Source organism: Mus caroli, chromosome 5 (genome assembly GCF_900094665.2).
Source record: "Mus caroli chromosome 5, CAROLI_EIJ_v1.1, whole genome shotgun sequence".
Classification (NCBI taxonomy): domain Eukaryota; kingdom Metazoa; phylum Chordata; class Mammalia; order Rodentia; family Muridae; genus Mus; species Mus caroli.
The window spans coordinates 29656976-29674998 of NC_034574.1; the positions used below are offsets into that span (position 1 = coordinate 29656976).

The 18023-nt window shown below is 41.0% G+C and overlaps 1 protein-coding gene across 2 annotated transcripts in view; it reads left to right on the top strand.

Moving 5' to 3' along the window:
• Grk4 (G protein-coupled receptor kinase 4) overlaps window positions 1–18023 on the top strand; it is a 98666-nt gene that overhangs the window by 55856 nt on the left and 24787 nt on the right. For both annotated transcript variants that reach the window (XR_002377918.2, XM_021162143.2), the window contains exon 9: window positions 2281–2471. Coding sequence is in view for 1 of the 2 variants with exons in the window: in XM_021162143.2 (XP_021017802.1) it covers window positions 2281–2471 (191 nt within the window). In the remaining variant the exon portion in view is untranslated. The remainder of the gene's footprint in view (window positions 1–2280; window positions 2472–18023) is intronic.

An 18023-nucleotide genomic window follows, 5' to 3' on the forward strand; every position in this document is an offset into this window, starting at 1 on the left:
TCTATCTGTAGCTAAGAACTGAAACTGAACAGCTCTCTCTCTCTCTCTCTCTCTCTCTCTCTCTCTCTCTCTCTCTCTTTCTTTCTTTCTTTCTTTCTTTCTGCTCCTGAAGTGTTTGCCACTGGACTCTCAACTACCATTCTTCATTTGAAAGATTTTTCAAAATTGCAGGTAAGAACTGAAGATGTAGTGGACTGGTGTGACTCAGAGGACTGATCCCAGGTTGTAGGCTGTGTGTGTAGCCTTCCGACTCCTACTTAAGTATTCATTGGAGCATCTGTTGAAGTATGAAGACTGGTTAAGACAGAGGATGAATAATGGTTATACAACGATTTTTAGTGTTAAAATTTATTTCCTTGAAGTCATTTATTTCTTGGTATCAAGGTTAGCTGCTTTGTAGAGACAGATGTTCTAAACCAGCACCTCTTCATAGCCAGCATCTGTATTTAGTAGCCTAAGTCTGTGTGTTTGCTATGACAGTTTCACATGGAGTGAAGTGACACTCATCTTAGAGCTGTTTAAACACGTATTGTCTTGAAGCATAGAAACCTCAAATTTAGCTTTATGAGAGGGGTATAAGTAGTTATGGCTTATAACACAACATAGTTTTGTTTCTGTATTTTTTGGCTTCTTTCAAAGAACCTGGACTTATTTCATTTTATCTGCTATTCTGGTTTTTTTTTTTTCCTGTTCATAATGAATCATTGGCAGGGTCTGACCTACCCTTAAGTCCTAGTCCTTCCCTCTGCCTCCTCATCTATGCAACAGCACCCTCTCCAGAGTTTCTATTTCTGTCTGCACTTGCCCATTGCAGTCTGTTCTCCATGAAATCATAATCTGTGGGGTTAGATTGTCTACATTTTCCTGCTCAGGCTTTTATCTGATCATCTTTACACTGAGAATGAAATCGGCGTGTGTTCCAGCCTCTCAGGCACTGAGCCACTAGGCTCCTGCATCCTCCACCACCCTGTTTCCTAAGATGTCCCATCAGGCCTGGGAGCTGGATGTGCCCTCTATCTGGAATATGGCCACCTTCTGCTCATCCTTGAATATCCTCTTCTACTCCTGCATTAGTCACTCCGTGTATCAGAGTGATGTTTACAGAATAGAAAGTCAGAACTGTTGGTGTCTTGTTCTCTACTGGGTCCTGGTACCTAGATAAAGGCTGGCATGATAAATGGTTCTCAAGATTATTTTTAATATGCATTAAATGTATATGGGATTGATACTCATTTACAGAAGGGGAGAGAGTAAGGGTTTCTTAAAGCATGAATGAGAAATTCCATGCAGTTTAACTCTTGTCCAACTTATGTCAGCTGGTGATGAAAGTGTACAGCAGGGGTGTTGTGGATGCTTCATCCCACTCTCCTCATTCTCAACCCTCTGCAGAGAAACACTTTGAATTGTCAAACAAGACAATAGAAAGGTGAGCAAATCTTATCAGGGTTTGGGGATGTAGCTCTGTGATAGAATACCCACCTGACAGATAGAAAGCACTAAGTCCAGCTAATAGGAAGAGGAGAAAGAGGTGGAGAAGCAAGATTATTTTTGGCCAGGTGCACCTGTAATCCCAACTACTCAGAAAATTGAAGCAGGAGAATTACTTGATCCCAGGAGCTCAGATCCAGCCTGGGAAAAACGCATTTCTTCAAAAGCAAAGCAAAACCAAAAACATAAAGATATTTCACAAAAAAGACTACAACTGACTAATGAATATATGAAAAAGTATGAGGAGTGTTCATTGCAAATAACAAGGATGACAGTTCAAGGCTAGCCTTAGCTATATAGTCAGTTGGAAACCAACTTAGGTCACATATTGAGACCCAGTCTTCTAAAACCAAGGATTGGGGATATGGCTCAGCATCATAAAAGTAAAAGAACAACAACAAAACTCCTCAATAGAAACCATTATACCTTAACCATCCTGGCTCAAACCAAAAGAATCAATACCACCAAATGTTAGAGGAGCGTGGAACAGCAAGATCTTGCCAGCACTACTGCATGCAGGTGCTCTAGAAGTTCTTAGTGTCATACAGTCAGACCATAGTGTGGAGAAATCAATATCCAACTACTCAATTTCCATGCAGAACTGCACAAGATCTTTGCTAAGTAAAGATCCAAAGGCATATGATGTATGTGTGAAATTCTCTGAAGCACATAGTGTTTTGGTGTTTTATTTATAAACCTAACAGATAATTTGGATTGTTGATAGCAAACAGAGTAAGTCAGTAGTGAACAAGTAGTTTTGTTTTGTTTTTTTAATGATGCTGTTGTTTTTAGGTTAGTTTAGCCTACTCTTATGAAACCAAGGATGCTTTGTGTTTGGTGCTAACCATAATGAATGGAGGGGATTTGAAGTACCACATTTACAACCTGGGTGATCCTGGCTTTGAGGAGCCGAGAGCTGTGTTCTATGCTGCAGAGTTGTGCTGTGGCTTGGAAGATTTACAGAGGGAAAGAATTGTATACAGGTAAGAATGGTGCGACCTGTGTTAAAGCCTGTTCACCTAAGTCCTGGCTTCCACTGGGAGTTTCCTCCAGCTCATACTTGCTGTCATGGGATGGGAAAGGAACCACAGGGATGCTTGGGTGGCATTCTGAGGGGATTGTCCCTTTAACTGTAGGACATAGCCAGTCAGAAATATACCTTGGTTTCCTTCTTAGTTTATCTTTTCTCTTCTAAGAAATTATCTTTTTGAAGGGGAACTTTTCCCCTTAAGTCAATCAAATAGACAGTGTGAGCATGAGAAAGCCTGTATTCAGAATTCTGATCTACTTGATAGCTCTGAAAAACATTCATAACGTTCCAAGAAAACGACAGAATCAAGTGTACTGTCTTCTTTTTAATTTGGAATTCATTAAGAAAATCAATTTAAGTCAGTGATAGCACATGCCTTTAATCCCAGCACTTTGAGATTCAGAGACAGGCAGATCTCTGTGAGTTCTTGGCCAGCCTGGTCTACAGAGTGAGTTCCAGGACAGCCAGGCTCACATAGAGACATCCCATCTCAAAAAAAGTAAATAATAAAATAAAATTAAACTTTTGGCTAGAGTTAGCTTAAACAATCAGTATATTAAAATTAGAAAATAATTCATCTCTCCTAGGTACTAGGATTTTAATATAATGAATCTCATTTTGATCAATTTCCCTGGGCACTTTTGTTTTCTCTTTCAGATATTCACCTGCCAGCCAATCGCTAATGAGAATTTCTTTCCTTTAAAACAAATATTTGTTTGTGTGTGAATGCATTTGTACATGTGTGCATGTTGCCAGAAGCACATGCATGAAGGTAAAGGACAGGTTTGGGTGTCAGTTCCCTCCTCTCAGCTTATGTGAGATAGGGTTTCTTGTTTGCTGCAGTGTACATCAGGGAAACTGGCTTGTGGGCTTTTGGGCATCTCTTGTCTCTGCCTCTCATCTCACCATAGGAACACTGGGATTATAGATGCACACTATATCACCATGGGTTTGGGTGTTCAATTCAAACACAGGACCTCATGCACAGCAAATGTGTTTAACCACTGAGCCATCTCCCTAGCCTTCTAAAGAGAATTCCTAACCTTGTGCCCTTTAAAAATAAATTTCAAAGTGGCTTGTGTATTTCTTCTTCCCCATTCAGCTGTCCATTACTTCACACTGTTTTTCATGGTGAACAGCTTAGTCCATGTCTTTCTCTTGTTAGACAACTAACAGAAGCTTGAGTTGGTCTCCATTACTGCTGTGCTGCCCCAGTGCATTTCCAGAAGGTGAAACAAGGCATGTGTGAATGCAGATCTGACCCCACTGTGTCTTCCTCTGGTATAGGACCTTTATTCGCCAGTTCAGACCCTTTATGAGAACAGCTTCTTACTAACTTCTCCAGCCTTGTTTCCTGATAACCCAGATCGATTCCTTCAGCCCTTGTTATACAAGTACATTTGTGGTTTTCAAAACATTTAAGAAGTCTTTATAACTCCAGTCTTGGCAGTGTCCTCCTCTGTGGATGCTTTCTTCACTGCAACTCCTCTTCATGTTGATATGAGGACCTCTGCTCATCTTTCCTGAGTTATTCCACAAATGCTTCTTTCTCTTAGTCACTCTTTTAATGCTGTGAAGAGACATAATGACCACGGCAACTAATAAAAGCACCCAGTTAGAGGCCTGCTTAGATTTTCAGAGGCTAAGTCCATTATTATCATGTAGGTTGGCACTGGAATGGTAGCTGAGAACCTCATTCTGTACTGTAGGCCGAGAGGCAGAGAGAGTCTAGGCCTGGCATGGGCTTTTGAAATCTCACAGCCCACCACCAGTGACACACTTCCTCCAACAAGACCATACCTCCCAATTCTTCCATCAAATAGTTCCACTCCCTGGTGACTAAGCATCCAAATACATAAGCCTATGGAAGCCATTCTTGTTCAAACCACCACATCCTCTTCCTGGCAGCCTGAGTGCTGCCCCTCCAGCATCCCTATAGTGCTCTGAAGGGCAACTCTCAACCTAGAATTGGTCACACTGGACTGTGAGCTTCTCAAGAGTCCCTGCTCTTGTTCATTCTATAATGATGGACTTTCGTTTTTTCCTCTGTCTTACATGTTTTATAACAGATTTGTTTCCCACAGACCAGACAACTAGCACTGCAGAGGAGCTGATAGACCCTGACCTTCAGCCAGGGAGCAAGGGAAAAATGACTGTCCTGACCATGGTTTTCCAGAGACAGAGGCGCCACATCTAAATTGCAGATGCTTTGTTTGCTGTTATCTAGAGGTCACATTGATTTGGGGATCAAATCTGGCAGGCATAGGATTCTGGTTTATTCCAGGAGTAAATGGGTTTACAAGGGACTTCAAGAGAGACTCACCTGCTTGCCTTCAAGTTCAAGGTGAATTCCTAGGTTGTCTGGAAGAATCTCATTTTCTTAATCTTTTATTGGCATTTAGGCAGCACCATAGAGAAGGTATGATTGGGGCATTTCCGTGGAAGCTAGTCCATTTCTCCCTCTGTATCCACAGTGCTTACCTTCAGTGGTGCTTCAAATGTTTGGTAAATGACTTTCAGCTTCTAAAAATGGCCTTCTCTTTTGTTTAAACACTGGTATGCCTCAAGGAAACATGTTTTATTTTTTATGTTTTTATGTTTTTGGGCACCTGGAAATTTTTATTAAACCATATGCTAGAAAGATGAGATTTGTTTTGTTTGAGATAGGGCCTCACTCTGTAGCTTTGGTTGCCTTGGAACTTGCTATGTAAACAAAGCTGGCCTCAAAATCATAGAGACCTTCCTGCCTCCACCTCTGCTGGGATTAAAAATGTGTAGAACCACCAGAGATGAACTTTATTAAAACTATGAGCTAGAGAGACAATGTAGTTTTAAAAGTTTGAAACTTTTTTTCAGCACTCTCGAGATCAGAAAAATGGAATAGACATTAGAAGAAGCCATAGTGTCACAAGGGTCTTTTATCTCAGTTTACTGGAGTATTCTTTTTCTTTTCTCCAGAGCCCTCTTGTGTTTGTTCAAACAAGAAATCAACAAAGGTGCCTGGCTCAGGATGGTTCAGGAATGCTGTCAGCCAGTGAGACTGTTGTAATACTTAATAGGCACAAACAATGGCTGCCCAGGCCCACAAGTACAAAACAGGATCCTGGCAACAATGGCTTGCTTGTATGATCCATGGGCTGTCATGGTTGGTTTTATACCTCTGCTTTGTAACAAACTCACTGTTTAGAAAGCAAAAAGCAAGTGAATGAAATCAAGTGTATGTATTAGAAAAGAAAAATCTTGAGATCTCTCTCTCTCTCTTCTCTCTCTCTCTCTCTCTCTCTCTCTCTCTCTCTCTCTCTCTCTCTCTCTCTCTCGTTTTTTAAGACAGGTTTTCTCTGTGTAGCCCTGGCTGCCCTGGAACTCCCTCTATAGAACAGACTGACCTTGAACCTACAGAGATCTACCTGCCTCTGCCTCCCAAGTGCTGAGATTGAAGGTGTGCACGAGCTTTGACTGGCAAAAACACTTTTGATTTAAGAAGTCAACTTTCATTTAAAATAAAACAAAAAAAAAATTACAAATCAAATAGGTACATTTGTCTAGCTCCTTTCTTCACTCCCATACTCTTACCAACATTCTGTTGTTCACTGTTGTATCCCGTGTCTCTACAGGTATGCTCTTGAAGGGTTGCAGGATATATCTTGTCCCTGGAGTCTTCCTGTTAAGCTCCCTGCTTCCTATCTACCATGAGGTGAACAGCCTCTAATGTCACACAGTCCTCCCACCACCATGTTCTTTTTCACTAAATTCCTAAAAGCAGTGAAGCCAGCCAGCTCCTATGACTGTGAGCCAAAAGAAATCTTCCTTCTCTTAAACTATTTCTCTCAGTATTTGTCACAGTGACAAAAAGCCTAGAGTTGGCTGTTTTTGTTTTTGTTTTTTGTTTTTAGTGGTGCTGGTGGAACTGGAGATTCATACTTACATATATGTGCATGCTATATTCTTAGACTTTTACTAGCCATTTTATATATTCTTAGGTAAATTTTGTATACAAATAGTTTGCATATTCTTAAATTGAGCTATATGTTGTTTTATTGTTTTGAGTTTTTCTTTATATAGTCTAGAATCAAGTTCTTTACTCTATATAATTAAAAACATTCCTCCTATTGTGGTCCACCTTCTTTTTCTTTCCTTTCTTCTCTCCATTATCTCCATCCACACAGACACATACACATGCACTCTTGTGCTTATTTATGTAGTTGGAAGTAGGAGTTTGGTGTCATGTATTGTTTCTCAGCTGCCTCCTCTCTCTTTTGGAGATGGTCTCTCACTGACCTGGAACTTCACAAAGTAGGCTAGGCTGACTGGCCAACAAGTTTCAGGGACCTGTCTGTCTGTCTCCTATCTTGACATTGGTGGGATTACAAACTGAGGTTCTGATGCTTGCTAGAGAAGTGTTTTACTAATTGAACCATTTTCTCAATTCTTTTGCTTTGGAATTTTCTTTTCTTCATCTTTTTTTTTTTAAGATTTATTTATTTATTATATGTAAGTACACTGTAGCTGTCTTCAGTCACCCCAGAAGAGGGCATCAGATCTCACTACAGATGGTTATGAGCAACCATGTGGTTGCTGGGATTTGAACTCAGGGCCTGTAGAAGAGCAGTCGGTGCTCTTAACTGCTAAGCCACCTCTCCAGCCCAGATTTTTATTTTCTTAATGTTGTCTTTTGAAGTACAAAAAAATTGAACAAGTTGAGTTCACAATTTTTTCTTTTTATTTATTATATTTGGTACCATGCCTAATCATTACTTCTTCTATTTTTTTTAATTTTTGTTTTTGTTTTTCAAGACAGGGTTTCTCTATATAGCCCTGGCTGTCCTGGAACTCACTTTGTAGACCAGGCTGGCCTTGAACTCAGAAATCCACCTGCCTCTGCCTCCCGAGTGCTGGGATTAAAGGCATGTGCCACCATGCCCGGCCCTATTTTCTTTTTTAATGTTTGTTAATTTGTAAATAGTGTAGGTTGTGGAAAGGATTTGTTAATATGTACTTCAACACCATTTTTTTTAAAGTACTCTTATTTTCCTACTGAAAGACCATGGCACTTTTGTCTAGAACCAGTAGATGGAGGGAGGGTTTATTTCTCAAATTTCAAGTCTATTCATTCCATTGGGCTACTTGTCTGACTTGGGGTCAAATTCACAATAAATTAATTATATTGCTTTTAAAAAAAGTTTTAAAATCTGGAAATACAAACCTTTAACTCTTTTCTTTTAAGCTGCTTTTGTGCCATTCTGACAGGTCTTCTGCATTTCCATACAAAATGACATCAGCTTATTGGTTTCTAAGAAAGAACCAAGTTGCTTGCTGAGTGTTGCTTTGTATCCACGTACACGTGGGGAAGATGACTTGGTGAACATACTAATTGTGTGATTTGTTTGTTTGTTTGTTTGTTTGGGTTGGTTGGTTTTGTGTGTGTGTGTGTGTGTGTGTGTGTGTGTGATCAGAGTGATTTGGCTGATTTCTAAGTTTTAGGGTTTTTTAAGAAGCAACACTATTGAAATCAAAGTTTCTTAGTTCTCGGTCTCCTGTAAGATACAGGAGTCAATTTATTGCTTTAGGGATCGTGGATGGCTTTATATAATGCCTTGTGGTCTTGTTTTCTGCATGTATGTCTCTAGCATGTTACTGGAAGCTGGGGAGATTTCGGACTTCTTGAGAACTGGGTGCACCCACTGTGGCTTGCTTCTGTAAGTCAGAGCTGGCTGGCCATATGGATGTGTAGACTACATCTGTTAATGGTAATAATCAAAGAGGAATTACTCAGTCTGAATTCTAGCCAAAATTTAACCTCATAGAGGTGATCCTATGGTATCTGTGCACTTTTATTTTTGTTTCCAAGTCTCACTATAGTTAGGAGGCAGCCTGTTGTAAACAAAACAAAACAAAACAAAAGAAAACCATGCTAGTTATGAACAAACAAACAAGAAACATTTACCTGAAGAACATGTAACATTCTAGAGCAGTGGGGATGTGTCTTAGTGTCTTTCTTCATTGTTATGATAAAATGCTCTAGCAAAAGTAACTTCAGGGAGAAAAAGCTTATTTTAGCTCCCAGCTCCATGTTCCAGTCCATCATAGCTGAGAAGTTGGGTCTTGAGGGATCTGGTTGCATTATAAATAAAGTCAGAAGATGAGAGCATTGAATGCAAGCTTGTTGCTCAGGTTTTCTCTACTTCATACAGGCCAGGACTGAGCCAGGAGGTGGTGCTAAACCACAGTGGGCAGGTCTTCTCATTTCAGTTAATGATCTCTGACTGGACAGTGGTTGTGCACTAGCTTGAGAGGTATCGTAAAGCAAATCTCTGTGGGTTCAAGGCCAGCTTGCTCTACAGAGCTAATTCCAGGAAAATCAGGTCTACACAAAGAAACCATAGCAGGCATAATCAGAGGCCCATCTGCCAGCGTTTTGTAGATATTAAGTTGACAGTGAGAGGCACTAACCATCACAGCATGCATTGTCATTTTATCTTCCTGATAGGATGGCATTCATTCACAGAGAGGAATGAGAAGGAATGTCTGTCCAAGAGGCTCTAATGTTCTGATATTTTCTAAACCAGAAGGAGAAAACTAAAGTCTTGACTTGTAGTTTCAATGCAGTATTCTACTTGTTATTAAATAAGATGCAGACCATGTGACTTCATCTACTTAGAATACTGTAGTTGTAAGCAGCGCAGAGAAAATGCTACTATAAAGTTACTAAGGAATGAATGTTCAGCTGTTCATTGGATCTTATGATTGTATTGTGGGTTGAAAAAACAAATAACCCTTTCTCTACTGTCTGAAGGCGGGAGTTGATCGTGGTGGCATGCACCTGTGTGAGGCTGAGGTAGGAGGATGGAGAGTTCGAGAACAGACTGGTCTTCACTTTAAGACCCTGCCTCCAAAAAGCAACATAAAAGGAAAAAAGGAAGAGGGTGGTGGGAATAGTTTGGTGTGGAGAAGAAAAGCAAGTGGAGGTTATAGTTGGACTTTACAGGTTTTCCAGTTGTGAGTTGGTCAAATAGGCCCGTAGGCAGTGTAGACAACTGCTTGCACATGAGCTTTATCAGTAGCAGATGTATCCCTGAACTGCATGATAGAATATACTCTGGGAAATAAGGCAAACACAGTACTTCCCCCCAAAGCTCGTACCTTGCTGATGGAGCAGGGCAGTGACATTGAATAAAGACACATGTTAGAATTTATAGTGAGTAGTTTAAACAATAGACTATAGACTTTTTATGCTTTCTGAAACCTGTAAGGCTAAGGAAAGAATAGCGCTTTTAAAAAATGTTTATAAGAACTGCTCTAAGCCATATTTTTAGGTTAGAATTTCTGCCTCTTACTATGTAATTCTCTAAGACAATATGATTTGAACATCTCTAATCGAAATATCTGAACTTTGAAAGGATTTTAAATCCAACTCTCTCTCTCTCTCTCTCTCTCTCTCTCTCTCTCTCTCTCTCTCTCTCTCTCTCTCTGTTGCACATAAGTATATGTGCTTGGTTGTGTGTATATGAATGCACATGTATGTGTGGGTATATGTACATGTGTGTACACATGCATTTGGAGGCCCCAAATTGACATTGGTTTTCTTTGTTGAGAACTCTCAACTTTATGTAGCAGTGGTTTGGTAAGTTAGGAACTCACCGGTTCCAGCTAATCTAGCTAACAGTTTTGCACTAGGGACAGACATGCGGTTTCTGCCTCTTGAGTTCTGGGATTAGAGGCTGCTGTGATTTCTGTGTATCTTTGATGTTAGTTCTGAATGTCTGAACTCCAGTCTTCAGGCTTATGTGGCAAGCACTTTATTTACTGAGTCATCTTTCTAGCCCTCAAACATTTTTGAGCACTGCTATCTTAAGTGGAAAATTGCACACCAGGCCTCATGTGATAAGTCACAATCAGTGCAGGTGCAAGGTTGAAGATGTGGCTCACTGATAGAATGCTTGTGTAACATGTATGAGGCCCTAGTTCACAATCAAGTGCATGTACTCTAAGAATAGTGTATACATTGCTTTCAGGTTATATGTATAATATGTATAAGAAACATAAAAGACTGTTTATATCTTAGATCATTCAGAGTACCTCATTTATGTATGTAAAGTATTTCAAAAATCTGAAATCCAAGAGCACTGTTAGTCTCAAATATTTTAAATAAGGGATACTTAACCTGTACTAGGAAGTAAACCCATTTCTTGAGTTGCTTTCAGAGGCAACTCAACATTTTAGAAAATGGACTCAGAATAATACCAACTTTCTTTAAAGTTACTGGGACCAAGTTTCTTAGTCAAGATCACTTAACACTCATAGCAGTAGGGGCTACAGAAATGGCTTAGCAGTTATGAGTGCTTGCTGCTCTTACAGAAGACCAGTGTTCCAATCCCAGCACCTACATCATGCAGTTCACAAATACCCATGGCTTCAGCACACAGAGACAGATGTATATACATAAATTATAAATAGAAATAAAAAAATAAATCTTAAAGAACTCTTCATGGCAATTAGCCAATTAGTGCCTTTGTCTTTGCTTTCCCTTCTTATTCTAACCAGGAGAACAGTTCTTCCCTGTGTATGTTAGTGTCTAGAAGGCTCATTATGTGGGCAGTAAAATAATTTTCTGGTGATTAGCCTTAGCAAAGTAAAGATCTATTGACATCTGCAGAAGAGGAAGCAGATGAACTCCTGGAAAGAAGATCACGTAGTAGGAGAGAAGAGCTCTCTTTAAGTATTTTAAAAGCAAGTTGTTAGAATTCATTGGATAAGACACCTGTGTGGGGCTCATATTTGGATAGTTGGGCAAACATCTTGTTATTTGCTGAAGAAATAAGTGTACAGCTTATGAGTTGTTTCTTCTTGGGATGGTGCTACCTATGCAGTGCTGCTTGGACTACTAGGCACAAGCTCCCAGTGATCTGAGCCTGCTCACTGAGATGCAGAGTTTTCTGCAGTAGTGTCTCTATTCCCTCAGATAGATTGCAGCTAGGGCTTGTTAAGGTTAACTTGTTTGGTTTAAGATCCCTGTCTAAACATTGAGGTTAACTAACGTTCCAGTTGTTCTGAGTTGTGCCAACCTCAGGCTCTTCTCTTAGTGTCATTCTGAAGTGTTCTCAGCATTGTTCACACTGTGGGTGCAGCAGATCAGCTTTCCTCTTTAGCGTGGCCCTTTTCTACCCATGCTTAGTCTCATCCCCAGAAAAGCCTGATGACTTGTTATCCTGAGGCATCAATGAAAAAGGAAAAAACCATGCACAAAGTCATCGTAGGGTAGCAGGCAGGCCTAATATGAGGGGTAATAGGTGATCCATGCTAGTTCAAAGCATTTTCTCTGAAGAGTACCTGCAGTTCTGCTATCTTATGACCAGCCAAGACTCAGTAACAGGTTGAAAAATGAGGTTCAGATGGAAAAGTACTATCTTTAGCAGGAAGAGGAGTATGAAACCAGAAAAGTAAGCTGGTGTGGTAAACAATGAATTGTAACACTCATGAGACTCCAGGCAAAAATTGGTACCAGAAATGGGGTATTCCTCTGATAGGCCTGAGGTTTTCGGGACTTGGATTTCGATAGCCATGGAATGCTTTAAGTGGGGCTTAATGGATCATTCTAGTAGGAATATGAAAAACATTGCTGCTGAGGGTGATTTGAACTGTGCAGACCTGGCCCAAGATTTATCACAGGAGCAGAATGCTATTATGTGACCTAGAGACTGGTTTGTGTGTGTGTGTGATATTTTGGAGAAGAATGTGGCTGCTCTTGCCCTTGTCTAAAGAGTCTGTCTGAGACTAAATTGAAGAGACTCGGATTAATTACATTGACCAAGGAGGTCTCAAAGCAATCCAGTTTAGACTCTGTGCTGCGGTTTAGTCTCATGAAGAACACTTTGATGAAGCATAGCAAGCTTTAAAAGAAAAAATATAAAATGAATGGTTAAAGAATAAAGAGGCACCAGGAAGTGAAATGGAACCGAATCCTGTGTTCACGGAGATAAACATATTTAAGGGAGTGGTGACTTTAGGGAAAGATTACACCCAGCTAAATTTACTATTTATGCATTTGCTGTTCAACAAGGAATAATTAGGACTTTTAATCTGGAATGAACTACAATACAGAAATGGAGGATACACCTGTGATCCAGATTTTGAGACTGGAAGACATAGGATTTGGATCCAGATCTTGAGGCATGGTGGCCTTGAAAAGCTTAGGCCGATGCATGTGGTATAAATCTTTAATCCCAGGAGACAATGGCAAGGCAGAGCTCTGGGTTCAAGGCCAGCCGGGGTCAGAGTAAGTTCTAGGTGAAGAAAAGCTTAAGTCCAGGCATGGTGAGACATGTTTTAATCCCAGCTTTTATGAAACAGACCCATGCAGATCTCCGAGTTCAACATTAGTTTGTGAAGCAAGTTCCAGGACAGTCAAGCCTAGGCAGTAAGGGAGTTGGAAATGGAAAGCTGGTGGTAATGTAATAGAACAAGGGGGCCATGTTTCAGCTCCAGCAAACAGCAGAACTTGGTAGCTTTGGCCATGTGGCTCAGGTTTTAGTGTCAAGAATAGAAGGGACTACTGGGACAATTGATGCTGGTTAGCTGGAGCTAAGAAGTTAGTGGTGTTTAAGAAAAGACCAGCATCACTGGGGTGAAATCTTCTGGAAAGTGTTTTCTGAGAGCACAAAAAAGCTTTGTTCCAGAGATAGCCAAAGTTGTACCTCGTGCAGCAGCTGTACTTGGTAATGTGTAAGAGTCATCCAGGTGGTACTGGTTTTGAAGGTTTGGAAGGGATCATGGAGAGCAGCTGAGGCTTGGCACTTTGAGAAACCATAGAAGCATCATTTGCAGTTAACAGCCCAGGACTGAAGGGGTTATGTAAAGGAGTTGAGGTTTGGCACCATAAAGAGAGTCTATGAGAGGTTGTTGGTGAAGCCTAGTTGCAGTGGAAGACTCCAGTGAATTGGAGATGCCAATGGCATGTGATGATCACCAAAAATAGCAGCAGTGGAGTGCACTCAACCAGAGCCTAGAGTGCTAGAGAAGAGACCCAAGCCCTGTGGAGGAGCCTAGAAGACCATGTATGGATCCCAGACATTGTAACAAGAAGGTGTGAAGTTCAAGTTGCCTTGGATACCCCAAGATATTGGAGATGTCAAAGCCATGGGATACTTGCTGAGGAAAACTGCCAACAGGGAGTGGAACCAGCACGAGCGAAAGAATTGTGCTGCAGTCAACAAAGCAGAAAGGAGATGCACATCAGACACGGAGATGCAGAGTTTGAAGTTTGCCCAGCTGGCTTTTGGTCTTGCTTTTGTCCAGAATTTCCTTACTATGTTGTTTTGAAATGGTAATGTGGGTTCCCAGATCCCTCCGAGACTAGTCTGCGCAGGTGAGAGTGTGGACTACAGAAGCTAACAACTTCTGGGACAGGCTCTGTTTCGGGCCTTCGTCTCCTTCCAGGAGGCAGGTCCGAATGCCAGATATCTGTGCACCTTCCCTGCAAGAGGAGAGCTTGCCTGCAGAGAGTGCTCTGACCACTGAAACTCAGGAGAGAGCTAGTCTCCCAGGTCTGCTGATAAAGGCTAACAGAATCACAAGAGGAACAAGCTCTAACCAGAGACAACTATAACAACTAACTCCAGAGATTACCAGATGGCAAAAGGCAAACGTAAGAATCTTACTAACAGAAACCAAGACCACTCACCATCATCAGAATCCAGCCAGTCCTGGGCACCCCCAACACACCCGAAAAGCTAGACCCGGATTTAAAAGCATATCTCATGATGATGGTAGAGGACATCAAGAAGGACTTTAGTAACTCACTTAAATAAATACAGGAGAGCACCGCTAAAGAGTTACAAGTCCTTAAAGAAAAACAGGAAAACACATCCAAACAGGTGATGGAAATGAACAAAACCATACTAGACCTAAAAATGGAAGTAGACACAATAAAGAAAGGGAGCTAAAACCATCCAGTGGAAAAGAAGACAGCATTTTCAACAAATGGTGCTGGCACAACTGGTGGTTATTATGTAGAAGAATGCGAATTGATCCATTCCTATCTTGTTGTACTAAGGTCAAATCTAAGTGTATCAAGGAACTCCACATAAAACCAGAGACAGTAAAACTTATAGAGGAGAAAGTAGGGAAAAGCCTCGAAGATAAGGGTACAGGGGAAAAATTCCTGAATAGAACAGCAAAGGCTTGCGCTGTAAGATCGAAAATTCACAAATGGAACCTCATAATATTGCAAAGCTTCTGTAAGGCAAAAGACACCATCAATAAGACAAAAAGGCCACTAACAGATTGGGAAAGGATCTTTACCTATCCTAAATCAGATAGGAGACTAATATCCAATATATATAAAGAACTCAAGAAGGTGAACTCCAGAAAATCAAATAACCCCATTAAAAAATGGGGCTCAGAGCTAAATAAAGAATTCTCACCTGAGGAATACCGAATGGCTGAGAAGCACCTGAAAAAATGTTCAGCATCCTTAATCATCAGGGAAATGCAAATCAAAACAACCCTGAGAGCTGAGATGAAAGGATGGACCATCTAGAGACTGCCATATCCGGGGATCCATCCCATAATCAGCTTCCAAACGCTGACACCATTGCATACACTAGTAAGATTTTGCTGAAAGGACTCAGATATAGCTGTCTCTTGTGAGACTATGCCGGGGCCTAGCAAACACAGAAGTGGATGCTCACAGTCAGCTATTGAATGGAACACAGGGCCCCCAATGGAGGAGCTAGAGAAAGTACCCAAGGAGCTGGGGGGATATGCAACCCTATAGGTGGAACAACAATATGAACTAACCAGTACCCCCGGAGCTCGTGTCTCTAGCTGCATATGTATCAGAAGATGGCCTAGTTGGCCATCAGTGGAAAGAGAGGCCCCTTGGTTGTGCAAACTTTATATGCCTCAGTAAGGGGGAACACCAGGGCCAAGAAGTGGGAGTGGGTGGGTAGGGGAGTGGGGGGGGGAGGGTATGGGGGGACTTTTGGGATAGCATTTGAAATGTAAATGAAGAAAATACCCAATTAAAAAAAAGAAATGGTAATTATATCCTGTGATGTTGGAGGCATGTGATCTACATTTTGATTTTGATTTTTATAGGGGAATTACAGTTAAGAGATTGCATGAATCTCAAAAGAGACTTTGAACTTTGGACCTTTAACATTGTTGAGACTGTTATAGACTTTTGAAGTTGGACTAAATATATTTCACATTATGCTATGACTAGGTATGGCCCCCATAAACTCATGTATTTGAACAAGCCTATGGGAGTCAAAGAGTAGAATGTGGTGGTTCGAATATACTTGGCCCAGGGAGTTGCACTGTTGTTTTGTTGTTGCTGCTGTTGTTGTTGTTGTTTTTGAGACAGGGTTTCTCTGTATAGCCCTGGCTGTCCTGGAACTCACTTTGGAGACCAGGCTGGCCTCGAACTCAGAAATCCACCTGTCTCTGGGAGTTGCACTCTTAGGAGGTGTGGCTTTATTGGGCTGTGTGTAGCCTTGTTGGAGGAAGTATGTCATTGTGGGGATGGGCTTTGAGACTGTCCTCCTAGCTGCTTGGAAGACTGACTGTCTTCTGTTGGCCTTTGGATCAAGATGTAGAACTCTTGGCTCCTCCAGTGCCATGTCTGCCTGGACATTGCCATACTTCCTGTCATGTTGATAATGAACTGAACCTCAGAACCTGTAAGCCAGCCCCAATTCAATGTTGTTCTTTATAAGGGTTGTCTTGGACATATTGTCTCTTCACAGTAATGGGAACCCTAAGACACCTTGTCTGCACATAATATGGAGAATCTTTGTGTAAATGGCTAGAGACAAAGCATATACAGTTCACAGTCATGACATACAGTGGGTATTCAGTGATAGATAGCTACTGTTACTGCTTTGAGTTGGGCATTCCTTATCTAGAGCATGCACTATAGTATGTCAGAGTTCTAAGCATTTTAGATTTCAGATTTTTGACTAGTGTCCAGTATGTATTATTACAACAATTATTTTTTGTTCTAGTTTAGTTTTTGTCACTGTAATAGAACACTTTGACCAATAGTCTGGGGAAGGAAAGGATTTGACTTACACTTCCATGTCACAGTCCTTCACTGACTGAAGCCAGGGCAGGAACTGAAGCAGGAGCTTGGAAGCAGGAACTGAAGTAGAGACTATAGATAAATGTTTATTGGCTCACTTTTTCTAGCTTGTTCAGCTAACACCTTATATAACCAGGCCTACTTTTCAGGGATGGCACCACTCATAGTGGTCTGGATATTTTCCTATATCAATTAGCAATTAGGAAGATACCTTAAACCAAGGTAGTGATGGTACACACCTTTAATCCCAGAATTTGGGAGTAGAGACAGGCAACTCTCTGTGGGTTTGAGGCCAGCCTGCTCAACAGAGTGAATTCCAGGACAGCCAGGTTTACAGAGAAATTCTGTCTTGAAAAAGCAAAATTAAATAAAATAGAAGATACTTTATAGGCTAATATAATGGAAGCAGTTTCTCATTTGAGGCTCCATCTCTCCAAGTGACTGGTTTGTGTCTAGTTGGCAAAAACTAACCAGCACAGTTATTTTGTGAAATATCTACAGTGTTTCTTCTGTCAGAGCAATAGTATTTTCTGTTGATTGTATAGAAGGATGGGCATAGGGCTAGTTTCTTTTACTTTTATGAACCTGTAGTTCACAAAGAACCAGGAAGAAATGTACATTTGAGTCAGTAGGATTCAGGATAGGCCTAATCTTTTCATCCTAACAAGAGCCATACTGATGGCAGGCTACATCTGAACAGAGGGGTTTGAGTGGAATCCTAGACATGTGGATGGGAAGGTGACTGGAGAGGATAGAAAATCAAGGAGGTTGTGAAGGTTCCATGTCAAGAATAGTTTAGTTTTAGTAATGTTTAATAGGGTTTTAAATTACCAAATAAACAGAGGGAAAATTAAAAAATGTTCATTGTTGCGGGCTGAACCCAGTCAGAGTCCCTCAACCCCGGGGGAGAAGTCAGGGTTCAGGTACTCAGGTGGGCAAGGAGTCAGCAAAAACTTCACAAACAGACACAAACACCAGAGAGAGTGTTGGGTCAGAATGTAATTTCTCAAAGCAAGCATCAGACTTATATTACAGAAGAAAACAAGGAAGTTAGGTGACACATCAGCCAATGTACATTGAAGTCATCTGATGCATAATGACTCTTTACACAAAACAGAAAAATGAGTACATAAAAACTGGCAGGAAACAGGCAGTGGCTACAACTGAGACAGAGTCAGCCCTATCTGACCTTAGGGTCAGCTTATTCTTAGAAGCCAGGTGTGAGGGCTTTTCAAAAGCCCCAGGGGCAAGGGCTTCATGCCCAAGCCATAGTTCTAATTCTAGTTTATTGTTTAACTCACCACCAGCCAGCTCTTAGTAAATACTTACCTATGCTATTCTTCTGAATTTGTGAAAGTATGTACCAGGGAGGGTTCATACTCGCTAACCCTTCTGTGAACAACACAATACTCTTGTTTCTTCTTA